This window comes from Musa acuminata, chromosome BXJ1-8 (assembly GCF_036884655.1).
Source record: "Musa acuminata AAA Group cultivar baxijiao chromosome BXJ1-8, Cavendish_Baxijiao_AAA, whole genome shotgun sequence".
NCBI classification, from domain to species: Eukaryota; Viridiplantae; Streptophyta; class Magnoliopsida; order Zingiberales; family Musaceae; genus Musa; species Musa acuminata.
In genome coordinates this window covers 45419050-45437981 of record NC_088334.1, presented here as the reverse complement: position 1 = coordinate 45437981, position 18932 = coordinate 45419050, and the positions used below count along the sequence as shown (strand labels likewise).

At 46.8% G+C, this 18932-nt stretch overlaps 2 protein-coding genes across 2 annotated transcripts; both read right to left on the bottom strand.

Moving 5' to 3' along the window:
- Positions 1–16622: 16622 nt before the first annotated feature.
- LOC135680375 (probable calcium-binding protein CML46) lies at positions 16623–17150 on the bottom strand. The gene has a single exon (XM_065194256.1). The coding sequence runs from the start codon at positions 17148–17150 to the stop codon at positions 16623–16625; it is 528 nt and encodes a 175-aa protein (XP_065050328.1).
- Positions 17151–17364: 214 nt separating this feature from the next.
- LOC135588166 (granule-bound starch synthase 2, chloroplastic/amyloplastic-like) lies at positions 17365–18470 on the bottom strand. Its single transcript, XM_065080159.1, has one exon. The coding sequence runs from the start codon at positions 18396–18398 to the stop codon at positions 17493–17495; it is 906 nt and encodes a 301-aa protein (XP_064936231.1). The 5' UTR covers positions 18399–18470; the 3' UTR covers positions 17365–17492.
- Between the last annotated feature and the right edge of the window lie 462 nt (positions 18471–18932).

Genomic DNA, 18932 nt, shown 5'->3' with positions numbered 1-18932 from the left:
CCTGCACACTGGTCAGGTCGGAGGCTCGGCCCGACCCCTCCGACGATCAAGTTAGCGATGTGGAGAGGGTGGTGGAAGAGGGAGTGCTTCTGTGTGAGTTGTCTTCCCCCCTTATTCGTTTAGAACTCTGGGGTATTTTATAGATGAGTTTGACGTTACCTGATGTGGCTGCCTGTAGGAGGCAGGCTGGTAGCGTCTAACATGGGGTTGGCGTGGCGTGAAGAACCAGGCCTGGGTTAGGTGTTAATGCCGACTTCCTCGGGCAGTGCGTTGACCAGGCATGGCTGACGTCATGGCGTGTCACATCGCCATTTTTGCCCTTATCATATTCCCCCCCCCCCCCCCCCCCCCCCCTCCGAAAAAAGCTATGCGTCGGTTATCGTATAAGAGGAGTCTGATGCATGGCTTCTGTCTTCAGATGGGCTGGCCGTGCGGACGAGGTCTCGGGGAACATGGAGCCGAAGGGCCGAGGAGCACGACGCAGGCAGGCTTGGCCGCACAAGTGAGGTCTCGGGCATTATGCGGCCGAGGAGCACGGCGCAGGCGGGCTAGCCGTGCAGGTGTGTATCGAGAACATGAAGCCAAGGAGCATGACGCAGGCGGGCTGGCCGCGCCGGTGTGGTCTCGGGCATTATGCGGCCGAGGATCACGATGCAGCCGGACAGACCGCGCAGGCGTGGTCGCGATGGTCATGCGGCCGAGTAGCACGACGCAAGCGGGCAGACCGCGCAGGTGTGGTCTCGAGCATTATGCGGCCGAGGAGGTGGCTTCGGGCAGCCTGCAGCCGAGGAGCACGGCGCAGGCGGGCCGACCGCGCAAGTGTGTCTCGGGAACACGGGGCCAAGGAGCACGATGCAGGCGGGCGGGCCGCGCAGGTCTGTCTCGGGAACATGGGGTCAAGGAGCACGACGCAGGCGGGTTGGCCGCGCCGGTGTGTCTCGGGAACATGGATCCAAGGAGCACGACGCAGGTGGGCTGGCCACGCAGGCGTGGTCTCGGGCATTATGTGGCCAAGGAGCACGACGCAGGCAGACAGACCGCGCAGGCGTGGTCGCGAGGGTCATGCAGCCGAGTAGCACGACGCAAGCGTGGTCGCGAGGGTCATGTGGCCGAGTAGCACGACGCAGGCGGGCAGACCGCATGGGTATGGTCGCAAGGGCCATGCGGCTGAGTGGCACGACGAGGGCGGTCAGGCCACGTGAGGTGGAGTCGAGCAGTGTATGGCAAGGGAAGTGGCTTGGGTCGAGAGACACAATTCAAGCGGGCGGGCCGCGCTGAGGTGGACTCGGCAGTGTGTGACCGAGAAGCTCGGTGCAGGCTACGCCGAGGGACACCGCTCAGGCGGGCAGGCCGCTCTAGGGGGAGCTCGGCAGTGTATGGCCGAGGAGCTCGGCGCAGGAAGGCTGCGGCACAGTATATAATTTTTTGGGTTAAGCGGAGCAATAAAACTTTTTGAAGTTTCAAAAATTGGCTGTCGAAAGAATTATATCTATCCATCAGGAAAAAGAAAATAAAATTGGGCGCACTTGAGGTCCTTCTGTTGTCTTTCTATTAGCACACTGGCTTAGACTTTCATCCTTTATGTGCATGGTTACTTACAGTCAATTATATGTATGTATGCTCTCTTTTAGGTGCATAATGAGAGAAGCAGAGACTACACTATTCAGGACACGGGTGTACCAATGATGTCCTAAGCTCCTGGTTTACCCACCACTTCTGGGTGGCAAGTTTATCCCCAGCCAACATCCACATACGTGGGCAGTGATTTTGGAGCTACAGGACAAGCAACAAATCCTCAGGGTCAAATGTTGACATGGAATTCTAGCACGTCAGGTGGAAGCTTTGTTTCAGAGCCTAACTTGTACCCAGGTCAAACCATTGCAACTGCTCCTGTTTCTCATTACCCAGTTTCAGCAAACACCTCCAGTGCTACTGCTGGGTCACTTCAAGCTTCACAGAACTCATCACCTTATGGTGTTATGTCGAATACAAGGCCTGCTTCTTCACCAACCACTCGACCTTTGTACTACAGTTCATAAGCTGCATCTTCTGACAATTCTCTAGGTCTGTTGCGTCTAGTATATTACTACTTGAATTTATATTTTAAAAGTGTCTAATTAAGAGTAAATGGTTGTTTTGTTTTGGTATCTTAGTAGTTTATCCTGAAATAAGCTATCGAGTTTGACGTGAACCAGTGTGCTTTAAACATTCTTAAATGTTTTATTTTTCATCCATTCTTTTTTTTCACCATGCAGTATTTTCGTCTTGGGCAATTAATCATATGTTATGTATTCCACATCAAGATAGTTTGACAAAATTGAGTTTCGAAGGTTTGTGGAGACATAATTTCTAGACATTTTTCCTTTCAAGTGGGTTCAGAGTTTTTTTTTTCTTTAAACAGTTGCCTTTTATGATAGAATTTTATGATATGCTTTGCATTAGTAATGTATTCCAAAGATCAAGCAGTAAATACAAGCATAAGGCACTTCCGCCTGAACTTTTACAATATCTTCTTTACTTCTGGTTATAAAGCCTTTTGAGTGCTATTGTTTACGGATATAAAATTCAAACATATCTGGAATTCCAGACATTGTTAGATAATGACCCCTTTTCATAATCTTTATAACTTTTTCTAGTGGCATACTAATAGATCATGAAGCAATGTTATTTTTAGTTGTGTGATGAGACATGCTCAGGGAAGTGACCAATTTCTTTAGAACAATATCCAACTGATAGTATGCAATAATTTCATCTCAGTGCTGGTTGAATAAACACTGGCCAAAACATGCCTTGCAGGTATCCAGACTCTCCCATCAGTGAAGTTGCCATGAGATTTATGATACTCTGCACCGGTCTGCTCTTTCTCGGCTTCACTCAAGCTATGGAACTTTGGAACTGCAGAAGATAGCCTACTGCTAGCTCTATAATTCAATTGTACAGGCTTTTGTGGTTTGATGTGGTGACTGGATCTACCTAGAAGAACATGTTATTTCTTGGGTTCTAAATGATTGAAGCCGCACTTCCAGCTTCAGAAAGATGTTTTCCCTTCATGTTCAAAGTCTATGGATGTGTCAATTGTTGATAACATTATCGATTTAAATCTGCGATCCAGATGAGTAGTTGCTTCTCGATTTGGCCTTTGATTCTTCTTGTAAGATTTCGAATAGTCGCAATCTTTTGATGATTTTAGATTTCGAGTCTCAATCATGCTCGAAATTAGGTTTGTTTTAATTGCTTGCGCATTGATAGATGTGACGATGATGACGACAAGAAGAAAAAGGAAGAATAATTAATCAAAGAAGCTGCCCTGATAGAAATTAAGCGAAGAAGATAGAAAAATAGAAATTGTAGAAGAAACTATGAAATGTATAAGATATAATTGCCTAATACATTTTGATAGTGAGTTCTTGACAGCCATTTATACACACTCAGTAGGGAGGTTATACACATTCAGCATGGAGGATTTTTCTCAACTGCTGAGAGATTTCTCAACTGCCTTGAGGAAATCTTATCTGCTTCTCAACTGCTGAGAGATTTCCTCAACTGCTTTGAGGAAATCTTATCTGCTTATCATGCCCCCGCAAGATTGAGCTTCCATCAAGGATGCCGATCTTGGACCGATGAGATGAAAATAGTTTACGGGCGAGAGACTTTGTGAGTGAGTCGGCTAGTTGATCTGCTGTATGTACATGAGAAACTCGGAGTTGATGTCTGGCAACTTGATCTCGCACAAAATGGAAGTCGATGGCTATGTGTTTCATGCGGGAATGGAACACTGGATTGGCACATAAATAAGTAGCTCCAATATTATCACAATATATTGTAGGAATAACCGTGGAGTTGACGTTAAGTTCCTTGAGCAAATTTGTGACCCAATTGAGTTCAGCAGCGGCGGTGGCGACGGCACGGTATTCAGCTTCAGTTGTAGATCGTGCAACCGTCTTTTGTTTTTTAGAACTCCAACTGATTGGAGTAGCTCCAAGGAAGATAATGTATCCGGACGTAGATGTTCTATCATCAAAGTTCCCTGCCCAATCAGCATCAGCAAAGGCATGGAGATGGAGTGAAGTATTTTTGCGAAGAAAAATGCCATGATTAAGAGTCCCTTTAAGATACCGCAAAATTCGTTTGACCGCAGACCAATGCGTAGTAGATGGTCGATGCATGAATTGCGATAACTTATTGACGGCAAATGAAATATCTGGACGGGTGAGAGCCAAGTACTGTAAGGAGCCAAGGACTTGTCGATACTGAGTCGAATCTGTAGTAGGACTTCCATCACATAATTTAAGTGATTCACTGGTAGAGAGAGGAGTTGTAACCTCTTTCGCATCCTGCATGTTTGCCTTTGATAATAAATCTTGAATATACTTTCTTTGTGATAGGAAGAGACCTGAAGATGTAAATGTTGCTTCCACTCCCAGAAAGTAGCTTAAAGTTCCTAGATCTTTGAGGGAGAATCGATCGGCCAAGTGCTTTAGAAATGCCTGAGTCTTCAAAGGATCATTTCCTGTGACAATAATATCATCCACATATACTAAAAGATATATTATGCTTCCATTATGCTGACAAATGAATAACGAGGTATCAGACTTTGAATTGATGAAGCCAATTGAGGTCAAAAACGAGCCAAGCTCGTTATACCAAGCCCTTGGAGCTTGACGAAGTCCATAAATAGCTTTTTGAAGTTTGCAGACATGCCTCGGATATTGAGGATGAACGAAACCAGGAGGTTGTTGCATAAAGACATCTTCAGTAAGTGACCCCTATAAAAAGGCATTGTTAACATCCAATTGTCGTATGTGCCAGCCCTTTGAGATAGCCAAACTCAGGATAAGACGGATTGTTGTGGGTTTAACAACGGGACTAAATGTCTCTGTGAAGTCGACACCAGGTCGTTGATGAAACCCTTTGGCGACTAGACGTGCTTTGTATCTGGCAATGGATCCGTCTGGGTTCCGCTTAATTCGAAAGACCCATTTGTTGGGAAATCATAGGGGGGGGCGACATCATATGCGCAGCGGAAGAACAAGAAAACAAAATTCCCCGATTCCCAAAAGATGTTCATCGTCGTGCGAAGATTGGTGCGCAAAAATCCGCAAAACATAAAACTGCGTATAGAGATTGTGTTACCTAGGGAGATCGTATATCCCTGTTTCCTTGCAGATCCTCAGGAGAGGGTGAAGGAGGTCAAGCGTCCTCCTCTCTAGCGGTGATCCACACAGCAGGGTTGCGACGACGCTCCTCAAATCTCCAGGCCTTCTCTGAGGTGGAGAGGGAGAGGAGAATAGGAAGGGCAAGCAAAGACTCTAGCCTATGAGGCTGTGAATCCCTCCTATTTATAGAGATCCCGTGTCAAAACCCTAATGGGTCCTTTCCCTAGTGGGTATTGGATCTGCATCCAATAAGACAAGGGCTCCGTTGGATATCTCATATCCGAACCTCTACTCATCACAATGCCTACCATATGTGTGTGACCATCTAGGCCCAATATCGAGCTGGCCGTGAGTCATACCTATCAGAACTCCTTCTAACTAAGTGAATTATTATCTCTGTAATAATTCACTCGACTCATCGACTACGGAAGTACTAGGCCACTACGCCGTAGTCCCCAGACGATACAGGGGAATCCAATCCATTGGACCTGTCTGTCCTCAGTTACCATGTACCTATAGTCCCTCATCCATCTAATATCCCAGAGACCGTATATCGAGCATGGTGCTGTCAGACCCATATGGTTTCTACTCGAGTCTCGCTCTAATCGGATTCTCCCGGAGAACTCTTTCTCTCTCAACCCGAATGACCCTGGCCAGGGATTTGTCTGAGCAAGAACACATGGGATATTCCTCTCATGATACCGAGAGTGGATGATCCTCTATCGACACTCAATACCCCTCTTAAGGTCGACTACCACTCCCAATGACCAGCTGTACTAGATCTGGGAACAGCCAAACCTATAAGTCTGGTATCAAAGAGTGGAGCACTCATACAGGACATCATTGGTGTCTCAAGTCTAAGAACCAGATACACCACTAGGACTACGGAATCGTTGTCTGACAATAAGGCATCATCAACCATCCAGCATTCCGTAAGCGGATCAATCAGTGAACTCATTCTCCAATGAGCACCTGTACTGTATCCCTAGTGTCCCTACACGAGCAGCTATGAGACCAGCTGCATCCATCATATGGACGGGTATACAGCACACCAGTCTATCCGGTTATCACGATGTCCCTCTCAAGTAACCTATGACCGGGATTATTTAGGATATGTGTTTAAAGGTGAATCGATCTCATTATCGTGATCTCATCACGATCCGATTCCCATTGCACAAATCTAAGGACATCACAATACATATGCATTTATGCAATAGTTATAAAGTGATATACGCCAAAATATAATAAGCAAAAAGATTCTGTATCAAGTCACACGTGCCATCACTCACGTGATTGGCTTGCTGGGCACTTATGACTAGCAATCTCCCACTTGACCTAAAGCCAATCACCTATGTGTCTGATCCCCATCAGACCCCTGTGACGCTCAAAGACAATCTGAGGCAATGGCTTTGTTAGTGGATCTGCAATGTTATCTTCAGATGGAACTCTTTCCACTGCTACATCTCCTCGGGTCACGATCTCTCTGATAAGGTGGAACCTCCTCAGAACATGCTTAGATTTCTGATGAGACCTAGGTTCCTTTGCTTGAGCAATTGCCCCGTTGTTGTCGCAATATAGGGAAATCGGCTCCTCACTATCCGGCACGACTCCCAAATCTGTGATGAACTTCTTCAACCAGACTCCCTCCTTTGCTGCATCTGATGCAGCAATATACTCCGCCTCTGTGGTCGAGTCAGCAGTGGTATCTTGCTTGGAACTCTTCCAGCACACTGCTCCTCCATTCAAGGTGTACACATACCCTGAATTCGACTTGCTATCATCGACATCAGACTGAAAACTTGAGTCAGTGTAGCCTTCAACCTTAAGGCTATTACCTCCATATACTAGTAAAAGATCCTTAGTCCTTCTCAAGTACTTAAGGATACACTTTACTGCTTTCCAGTGCTCCAAGCCTGGATTCGCCTGATACCTGCTCGTGACACTCAGAGCATGCGCTATATCAGGCCTAGTACATAGCATTGCATACATGATAGACCCTATTGCTGAGGCATAAGGTATCATATCCATGTTCGCCCTTTCTTCTGGAGTCTTTGGGGACATACTCGTAGAAAGCGATATCCCATGTCTCATCGGTATGAGACCTCTTTTGGAATTTTCCATGCCAAACCTTTTGACAATAGTTTCTATGTACCTGGACTGGGACAAGCCAAGCATCCTTTTGGATCTATCTCTATAGATTCTAATCCCCAAGATATAAGATGCTTCTCCTAAGTCCTTCATGGAGAAGTGTCTAGATAACCAAGCCTTTATTGTGGATAGCATTCCTATGTCATTCCCAATGATGAGGATATCATCCACATATAACACCAAAAAGCTAATAGCGCTCCCACTTACCTTTCTGTATACACAAGGCTCATCTTCGTTCTTAACGAAGTCATAAGATCTGATTGCCTCATCAAATCTTATGTTCCAACTTCGGGAAGCTTGCTTTAGTCCATAAATGGATCTAAGCAACCTACACACCTTATCTGGGCAGTTCTTGGACACGAATCCCTCAGGTTGCATCATATACACCTCCTCCTCCAGGTTCCCGTTGAGGAATACGGTTTTTACATCCATCTGCCAGATCTCATAATCATAGTGTGCTGCAATAGCCAATAGAATTCTGATGGATTTTAGCATTGCTACGGGTGAGAAAGTTTCGTCGTAGTCAACACCTTGCCTTTGACGATACCCCTTAGCCACTAGCCTTGCTTTATAGGTCTCTACCTTTCCATCTACTCCGATCTTTTTCTTAAAGATCCACTTGCAACCGATGGGTACAATACCTTCGGGTGCATCAACTAGGTTCCAAACCTTATTGGAGTACATAGAATCCATCTCAGAATTCATGGCTTCTTTCCACTTCCCGGAGTCTATACTCATAATAGCCTCCTCGTAGGTCTGAGGATCAATATCCTCTACATCCTCTGCTCTAATATGTCCCACATATCTCTCAGGAGGATGGGATACTCTATCAGACCTGCATAAAGTTGAAACTTGTGTATTAGATACCTGAACAGACTCGGGCTGTAGAGTGGTGCTTGAGCTTGGTTCTCCAACCTCGCTCAATTCTATCATTCTCCCACTGTCTCCGTCAAGAATGTGTTCCTTCTCAAGGAACACTGCTCTCTTAGCTACAAAGACCTTTTGGTCCTCGAGATGATAGAAGTAATACCCACAAGTTTCCTTGGGGTATCCCACAAATTTACATCGCCCTGTCCTTGATTCTAACTTATCGGGGTTGTGTCTTTTAACATGGGCAGAGCAGCCCCAAATCTAAACTACTTTAAGATCAGGCTTCTTCCCTTTCCATATCTCATATGGTGTAGACACCACCGACTTAGTTGGAACTCTGTTCAGAAGATAAGCTGCGGTTTCTAGGGCATATCCCCAGAATGAGATGGGTAGGTCAGCGAAACTCATCATGGACCGTACCATATCTAATAATGTACGATTTCTCCTTTCAGAGATACCATTGAGCTGAGGTGTATAAGGAGGTGTCCATTGGGATAATATCCCATGGTCCTTGAGGAAGTGAGTAAACTCTGTACTTAAGTACTCACCTCCTCGATCTGATCGAAGAGTTTTGATACTCTTTCCAGTCTGGTTCTCCACCTCATTCTTATACTCTCTGAATTTCTCAAAGGCCTCGGACTTGTACTTCATTAAGTACACATATCCATACCTTGAGAAATCATCAGTAAATGTAATGAAGTAGGAGTAACCTCCAATGGCATGAGTTGACATGGGTCCACATACATCACTATGTATGAGTTCCAACAACTCAGTGGCTCTCTCTCCAGTTCCACTAAATGGAGAGTTGGTCAGTTTTCCACGAATGCAAGGCTCACAAGTTGCATATGACACATAGTCGAATGGATCTAGATATCCATCATTTAGCAACTTTTGAATCCTTCTTTCATGGATGTGACCTAGCCTACAATGCCACAGGTATGCACTGTTCAACTCATCTCGTTTCCTTTTGGACATATTTATATTCATGATATGTGGAGTGGTGTCTAACATAAATAAACCATTATGCAATGTTCCTTTCGTGATGATCTTATCATCTAATAATATCGAACAACCATTGTTCTCAAAAACAAATTTATATCCACTAACTGTTAAACATGAAATGGAGATAATGTTTTTGATAATAGAAGGAACAAAATAACATGCATCTAATGCAATAAAAGCTCCACTAGGCAGATGTAGGGTGACCTCGCCAACAGTTAATACAGCAACTTTTGCTCCATTACCCATCTTGAGGTCCATCTCGCCTCTCTCTAGTCTCCTAGGCCTTGCCAGAACCTGCAACGAATTACATATATGATAAGCACTACCGGTATCTAATACCCATGTGTTATCATAAGAGTCTGACAAATGGAGACTGATCATGAATGTACCTGAAGCTTCATCAAGCTTTTGTTTCGCCCTTTCTGCAAGGTACTCTTTGCAGTTTCTCTTCCAGTGCCCATCTTTACCACAGTGGAAGCACTGGCCTTTGTCCTTTGTTGGGTCTTTCTTAGCAACCTTTGCTTTACCTTGTTTGCCCTTGCCCTTTCCCTTCTTAAGGGACCTTTCTGCTTTCCTTTTCTTTCTGGTCTCACCAGTGTAGAGAACTGGCTTCTCTTTCTTAATAGTACTCTCTGCCTCCCTCAACATATTGAGGAGCTCTGGGAGAGTCACCTCAAGCTTGTTCATATTAAAGTTCATTATGAACTGTGAAAAGGAATCTGGTAGGGACTGAAGCACAATGTCCACACACAAGTTATCCTCTAGGACCATTCCTAGACCTGTGAGTTTCTCTATCCACTCAATCATCTTTAGGACATGGTTCTGAACCGGTGTCCCCTCAGTCATCCTAGCGCGGAAAAAGCTCTTGGATATCTCATATCGTTGAGTCCTTCCCTGTTCCTCAAACAATTTACGGACATGTAGGAGAATGGATCTGGCATCCATCTTTTCATGTTGTCTCTGTAACTCTGGAGTCATAGAGCCCAACATATAGCACTGAGCAAGAGTGGAGTCATCAATGTACTTCACGTAGCGAGCGATCTCATCCTCGCTTGCCCCTTCTTCGGGCGTAGGCATCACTGTATCAAGGACGTACACGATTTTCTCCACTGTGAGAACAATTCTCAAGTTACGGAGCCAATCCGTATAATTTGGACCAGTGAGGCGGTTGACATCAAGTATGCCACGTAAGGGATTTGAAAGCGACATTTTCTGAAAATAAAGATGTAGCAAAAATGAATAACATGCAGATTTTGCAAGAAATAAACTATCAAGATATGGACTTCTATCTTAATATGCTCCCACTATTTTACTAACGAGTCACGCGACACCCTCAGCACGTGAAACGGAAGTCTCCGGCAGACTTCTAGTGGGGATCAGGATCCAATCAGCGTCTTAGTGTAACCTCGAGGGACTCGACCAATCACACTAAGCCTAAAAGGTAGGCAACTCTTGCCGATCACAACTCCTTGTGATTCCCGTCCTGTTCGGCCTCCGAATCACCATGGCCTCGAGGGACTCGACCAACCATGATGCTCGGTTAAGTCAACACCTTCGTTACAAGATGAGTCTGATTTGATGATATACCCTCGAGGGACTCGACCAAGCATACCATGTCCTCAGGTCACCGGTGACATCTCTATGTCGTAAGCAAGATAGCGAATCGCGATATAGGTGAGTCTCGAGGGACTCGACCAACTCAACCTACACCGGGATTCGGTTCCTACTCATAACGATGGAAGGCCACGTGGGTCAATCTAATTGCCTCACGTTTACCGACTTAATATTATCGAGAGATGTTTCTATGATTTGGTCTCCTAATATGACATGTCACACATGTACATATTTAATATATATCTACATCGCATGCAAATATATATACATATCTAGTATGTGTATAAGCAATCACACCAGATGATCATGGACCACAACCTAATATGATTAGGCCCGAGCCAGTAGGCCTAATCACTCACATCAAAATCTATGTGTGCAACGGTGCATCTCCATGCCTTGTGATCGTCCATCTCGTCCTCGTTGGTTCCGTCGACATCTTGATGCATCTTCATGCATCACGATCGTCCGTCTCGTGGGTCCCGCTATGGCTTCCACGCTCCCGCTGCGCCTCCTCATGTGATTACAACTTAATCATAGGCACGCAGGCCCGACAATAAACGAGAAATATAATGGAGGTTCGCAGACCTCAATAATAATAATCACAAGTACACACATCACACGGTCCATGATCATCCGTCCACTCATCATACATCACATGTATAAATAATCATCATCATGTAGGACTACTAGATAATAATAAAAATAATAATCAACTAAACCTTTTAATTAATTAATATTTTCTGAAATCAGGGACATGTAGGGAATTTCTCAATTCCTAAGGGTATTTTCGTAATTTGGACAAAAGACAGAAACTGGAATTTCTCAAATTCCGAGGGGCAAAACTGTCTTTTTTCCAGAAAACCCTAATGCCCTCTTACTGCTGCCGCTGCCGCCGCCGCCACCCTGCTGGCGGCGGCCTGTGCGGCGGGGCGAGGGCACTGCCCTCGCCTGCAGGCGGCACGCCCGCTGGCGGCGATGCCGCTGCGGGTGGGCGCCCCCTTCGGGCGCCGCTGCCTCCGCAGGCGGTGCTGTACCGCCGGGCGGCCGCCCCTTTAAGGGGGTTTCGCCCGCGGGAGCAGCGGCGGCAGGCGTCGCTGCCCTGCGGCGGCAGGCGCCGCTTCCTTTCGGCGGTAGGCGCCGCTGCCCTGCGGCGCCTCTGCCCGTGGGTTGCCAGCCCCGCCAGCAGCAAGCCTGCTGCAAGCAGACCGCCGGCCGGCTGCTGCAGGCACAGCGCTTGCGCATGCGCCGGCGCTGTGCTGCCTGGCTGCGGCTACGGCTGCCGCTGCAGGTGGCTGCAGGCATGCAGATCGAGGGCAGCAACTGTTGCTGCCCTTCCTTGCTTTTGCGTCAACGATTTTGACGTCAATATTCTTCCTAAACACAACACACGCAGTTCAAAAACCAATCATTCGCACGAACAACCTGGCTCTGATACCACTGTTGGGAAATCATAGGGGGGGGCGACATCATATGCGCAGCGGAAGAACAAGAAAACAAAAATCCCCGATTCCCAAAAGATGTTCATCGTCGTGCGAAGATTGGTGCGCAAAAGTCCACAAAACATAAAACTGCGTATAGAGATTGTGTTACCTAGGGAGATCGTATATCCCTGTTTCCTTGCAGATCCTCAGGAGAGGGTGAAGGAGGTCAAGCGTCCTCCTCTCTAGCGGTGATCCACACAGCAGGGTTGCGACGACGCTCCTCAAATCTCCAGGCCTTCTCTGAGGTGGAGAGGGAGAGGAGAATAGGAAGGGCAAGCAAAGACTCTAGCCTATGAGGCTGTGAATCCCTCCTATTTATAGAGATCCCGTGTCAAAACCCTAATGGGTCCTTTCCCTAGTGGGTATTGGATCTGCATCCAATAAGACAAGGGCTCCGTCGGATATCTCATATCCGAACCTCTACTCATCACAATGCCTACCATATGTGTGTGACCCTCTAGGCCCAATATCGAGCTGGTCGTGAGTCATACCTGTCAGAACTCCTTCTAACTAAGTGAATTATTATCTCTGTAATAATTCACTCGACTCATCGACTACGGAAGTACTAGGCCACTACGCCGTAGTCCCCAGACGATACAGGGGAATCCAATCCATTGAACCTGTCTGTCCTCAGTTACCATGTACCTATAGTCCCTCATCCATCTAATATCCCAGAGACCGTATATCGAGCATGGTGCTGTCAGACCCATACGGTTTCTACTCGAGTCTCGCTCTAATCGGATTCTCCCGGAGAACTCTTTCTCTCTCAACCCGAATGACCCTGGCCAGGGATTTGTCTGAGCAAGAACACATGGGATATTCCTCTCATGATCCTCTATCGACACTCAATAGCCCTCGTAAGGTCGACTACCACTCCCAATGACCAGCTGTACTAGATCTGGGAACAGCCAAACCTATAAGTCTGGTATCAAAGAGTGGAGCACTCATACAGGACATCCTTGGTGTCTCAAGTCTAAGAACCAGATACACCACTAGGACTACGGAATCGTTGTCTGACAATAAGGCATCATCAACCATCCAGCATTCCGTAAGCAGATCAATTAGTGAACTCATTCTCCAATGAGCACCTGTACTGTATCCCTAGTGTCCCTACACGAGCAGCTATGAGACCAGCTGCATCCATCATATGGACGGGTATACAGCACACCAGTCTATCCGGTTATCACGATGTCCCTCTCGAGTAACCTATGACCGGGATTATTTAGGATATGTGTTTAAAGGTGAATCGATCTCATTATCGTGATCTCATCACGATCCGATTCCCATTGCACAAATCCAAGGACATCACAATACATATGCATTTATGCAATAGTTATAAAGTGATATACGCCAAAATATAATAAGCAAAAAGATTCTGTATCAAGTCACACGTGCCATCACTCACGTGATTGGCTTGCTGGGCACTTATGACTAGCACCATTTACACCCGATGATATTTTGTGTGTGATGAAAGGGTACTAAGGTTCATGTAGAGTTATGGAGGAGAGCATCATATTCGTCACACATGGCTTTACGCCAGTGAGAAGATTTTTGAGCTTGAGTGATTGTAGTGGGTTCACTGGCCTCAGTGGAGGAATTTGTTATAGCATGTAAGTCAAGGACTTGACGTGGTTTGAAAATACCACTTTTGGAGCGTGTTGTCATTGGATGTCTAGGGGGGGTGGAAGTGGTAGATTGTGTTGGTGGTATAGCCGAGGGCGAGTCACTGTCATGGACCAGGTCAACCGTCGGCACAACAATGTCACTAGATCTAGGAGAAGGTAAAGCCAGTGGCAATGTTGCCGAGGGTATGACTTCATTAATAGGGGAAACTTGTGAGGAAGGGAGTGGAGGAATAGAGGGAGTGAGAAGCTGTTGAACTGGAGTAATAGTAGTATGTGAATCTTGAGAGTAAGGACTGGACGGTGTCATTGGAGGTTCGTGTGATGAGATCGGAGGGATATTCCAGTGATGTATGTTTATCGGAGTAGTTTGCATGGTAGGATTATTTTGAAAAGGAAAGATAGACTCCTCAAAGATAACATGACGTGATATAAAGACCTTTTTAGTTTGGGGTTCATAGCATCGAAAAGCATTATGTTCAAGAGAGTAGCCTATAAAAGTGCAAGGCTTAGATCGTGGTGTTAGCTTATGTGACGCATAGGGACGGAGCCATGGATAACATAAACAGCCAAAAACTCTGAGTTTATGAAGGTTTGGAAGTTTGTGGAATAATTTTTCAAATGGTGACTGGTATTGTAAGACTGGAGTGAGCATACGATTAATGAGATAAACTGCAGTTTGAAAAGCTACTGACCAAAAAGATGGTGGCATGGATGCTTGATGTAGAAGGGAGAGACCAGTTTCAACGATATGCCGATGTTTGCGTTCGGCAGAACCAACCAATTGGGGAGTATGTGGGGGTGACTTGAGGTGTTGTATACCACAAGCAGAGAGACAGGATGTGAGGGCTTGATATTCGCCTCCACCATCAGAGTAAACTGTTTTAATGGAAGATTGAAAAAAAATTCTCGACCAACTTTCGAAAGTTAGTAAATACAGTAGAAACATCAGACTTATGATGGAGAGGATATAACCATGTGTACTTAGTAAAATAATCTACAAAAATGATATAAAAACGAAACTTGTCAAAAGAAGGAATTACTTAAATTAGGGAAATCCTTCCTCCTAATTTGTATAAATAGGAGAGGGAACATGTTAATAGATTCAAGCTAAAGCTATTTCATTTCTACAATAATGCTTCTTCAATTATTATTCTTATCTTCTATTATTTCTATCATGGTATCAGAGCAGTTTGCCTAGAGCAAGCCCTCTTCTCCGGAGTCCAACCATCCCTCTCGTGGCGACGCCTTCGCCCCTCAGCCGTAGCCATTCGCTGCAGCCTACTGCAGCACTTGTGGCTGCTAATATCAGATCCTAAAGGAAGCACAGTCACGGCCTTTGTTTCTACCGCCGGCTGCTACTCCCTTGCCAACCGAAGTCTTCCGCTGAAAACTCCGCTGCTCTTCCGGCCACCAAACTCCAATACTGCAAGCTGCAGAGATTTCTTCCACCTCGCTGCAACAATCTCTCCTGCACTCTGAATCGCTGCAGCCTACCAGTGCCTCTGGAAGAAGCAGCAGCCCTCTTCGGCGTTGCATACAGCTACTCTTCTACATCTGACGTCTTCATCATCTACCTCCCGCCATAGCCATCGCTGCCTTTCTTGCTGCAGATTACTCGCCCATCACTGCAGTTCATCGCGCTGCAGCCTACTCTGCAGCGCATCGATCTGCTTTTCTCCTCCTCCCTTCCTCCTATATCTTTACATCTTCTATAAAGATCACTTGACCCGCCACAAAATATCTGGGATGTTTTCATTTTCCTCTTCCGATATTCCTGTCCCTATTTCTGCAAGGACTCTGAGCACTTCTCAAAGTCTTATCACCATCAATGCTGCAGCACTCATTCCCTTCAAATTATCCAAAGGCGACAACTACGCATCTTGGCGGGCACAACTTTCTAATCTTTTATTTGGCTATGATCTCTTAGGTTACGTTGATGGCTCTCTCCAGTGTCCACCTGAAATGATCAACATCCCAGGCGAACCCAATCCAGTGCCAAATCCAGCCCACCAACTATGGTTACGTCAAGATCGCCTCATCCTCCAAGCTATTCAAGCTTCCGTTGCTGGATCCATTGCCCCGCTGATATCCTCATGTACGACTGCTGCAGAAGCATGGTGCAAATTACAAACAACTTTGGCAAATCGCTCGCGTACTCGCATGCTCGGACTTCTCTCCAATCTGATGAAAATGAAACAAGAGGGAAGTACTATTGCTGATTATCTACAAAATATCAAAGTTATCATCGATGATTTAGCTTTGATAGGTCATTCTCTCAGCGATGAAGAAGTCCTAATCCATACCCTCAATGGCTTAGGAGGCGAGTACAAAGAACTGACAGCAGCACTTCGGGCACGTGACTCACCAATATCATTCGAAGAACTTTATTATAAGTTGATCGACTATGAGACGTACTTGAAGCGTGATGATAAGTTGCCCGGACCACCTATTACAGCTCTGATACCATGATAGAAATTAAGCGAAGAAGATAGAAAGATAGAAATTGTAGAAGAAACTATGAAATGTATAAGATATAATTGCCTAATACATTTTGATAGTGAGTTCTTGACAGCCATTTATACACACTCAGTAGGGAGGTTATACACATTCAGCATGGAGGATTTTTCTAACTCCTGACAGATTTCTCAACTGCCTTGAGGAAATCTTATCTGCTTCTCAACTGCTGAGAGATTTCCTAACTGCTTTGAGGAAATCTTATCTGCTTATCACTCCACAACTTTGATGAACTCCTTGAAATCGATCCTCCCGTCGTCGTTCTCGTCGTACGCCGCGATCATCCGTCGGCATGCCTCCAATGCCGCCCCCTCCGGGAAGCCCAGCTTGCAGAGAACACGATGCAGGTCCAGGGGCTCTATGACCCCGTCACCGTCATCATCGAAGACGGAGAACGCCTCCGCCACTTCCTCCAAGCTCGGCTCCTCCCCCTCGAACACGCCACGCAGCTCCTCGAGCTGCTCACCGTCCGCGCCGCAAGGCATGCCCGTAATGATCTCCATCACCGTCTCCACGTCTTCTCTGGTCAACTCGGGCGCCTCGCTACCGTCGGCCGAGTCGCCGGGTCTGACACGATCGACGACCCCCGATGCGCACGGCGCTGGGTGCCGGAAGAGGAACCCCATGGATATCTTATTCTTCAGGACGACCCCCATGGAGATGGTCTTGTTGAAGAGGAGCACGATGGGCTCTGTGAGTGCGAGGGAGTGGTACGGTGCAGTTGGCAATGGTTTCTCCATGGTTTCCAGCGCTGAGGAGGAAGAAGACGCTGCTTCTTGGTCCAACCAATAACATGCATGGCGAATCGATGTGTATTTATGCGTGCAGGTGCGACTGTTTTCCTCTGGCACGTACGCAGCAGAGGCTGTCGACGCGGTGGCTAATCACAGAATCCAACAAAACTGGGCTGTCCTCGACAGCGAGGAAGAGATAGAGAGAGAGAGACGTGTCAAAATGTTGATGCCATCAATCAAACGGACGCACACAATACTTAGACGAATCTTTGCAGGTTCGTTGAAGAGAGATCCGGATTGGATCATCAGATAGCTGAGATAGATACTGTTCGTTCATGTTCTCAAAGATCACCACTGATACTTAGCTGAGACGAGGACTTCCTCGTAATGTTTGGCGGCGTTGTCCCAGCTCAGGTCCTGTGCCATCCCTCGCGTCTGCAGGCCCTTCCAATTCTCCTTCTGGTTCCTGTAGGTGTTGAGGCAGTTCCCCAGCGCATTGATCAGCTTGTTGGCCTCCGCCCGGTCGAACGTCCACCCGAACCCGCTCTCCCTGAAGGGATCGAACGGGATCACCGTGTCGCGAAGCCCGCCGACGGCGTGCACCACCGGGACCGTGCCGTACTTCATGGCGTACAGCTGGTTCAGCCCGCAGGGCTCGAACCGCGATGGCATGAGCAGGACGTCCGACCCTGCGGTGATCCTGTGCGCCATCTTCACCGAGAACCCCACCCACGCCCTCACCTTGTTGTGGTGCTCCCTGTCGAACTTGCGCAGCATCTCCTCCAGGTCGGCCCGTCCGGTGCCCAGCATCACCAGCTGCGCGTCCTGCCCGACGATCCAAGGCATCGCACCCGCAATGAGGTCGACGCCCTTCTGGTGATCCAGCCGGCCGATGAATCCGATGAGGGGGACGTCCTCGCGGACAGGGAGGCCGAGCTCCTTCTGCAGCGCCGCCTTGCACTGTGGTTTCCCGGCTTGCAGAGTCTCAATGGAATAGTTTCTGTAGCCATCGGATTGCAGGTGAAGATCCAGCTCAGGGTTCCAGTCCACTGTGTCGATCCCGTTGACGATGCCTTGGAACTTCCAGTTGTTCTCGTTTATGATCTCATGGAGTCCCCACCCACCTTCGGATGTTGTGAGCTCCCATGCGTAGCCACGGCTGACGGTGATCACGCGGTCAGCAGTCTTGAGGCCGGCCGCGAAGATGTTGAAGTGGTCACCTCCCATCGGCTCATACAGCTTGAAGAGGTCCATGTGTTGATCGGGCAAGTCGACATGGAAGAAGTCCTCAACTGGACCACGACCCTGGACAAGACAAACAGGTAGAATGCAGACGATAAGGATTCCGAACTCGTAGTTTCCTAAGTTGTTTAGAATGATGCCATGAAACTTCTATGTCAGGATCAGATTCAAGCATTCTTCTCGGTAGAAAAAGAGAAGAGAAGATGAATGATTTTATCTTCATTTTGAGCGAAATGAATCTAAGATGTCTAAGACTCAATGTATCGGTAAAACTGAAAATTCTTTAGAGAAAGCAGAAGAGCAAGGTGATATCCTACAAGCTGATGGACTAGCAAAAGATGCAGATCTTGATTCTACTTATGATTCAGTCGAATCATCACTTATTATACAAGAATCTGAAAGGGGTACTGAAGATGAGAATGCTCAGAACCATACGGAAGCAAAATCTGATGGTGTAGATACAGAAGCAGATATTGAGGTAGAAAATGTGGATTCCCCTCCTCTGGCTGGAGCGAATGCCATGAATGTAATAGTAGTTTCCGCGGA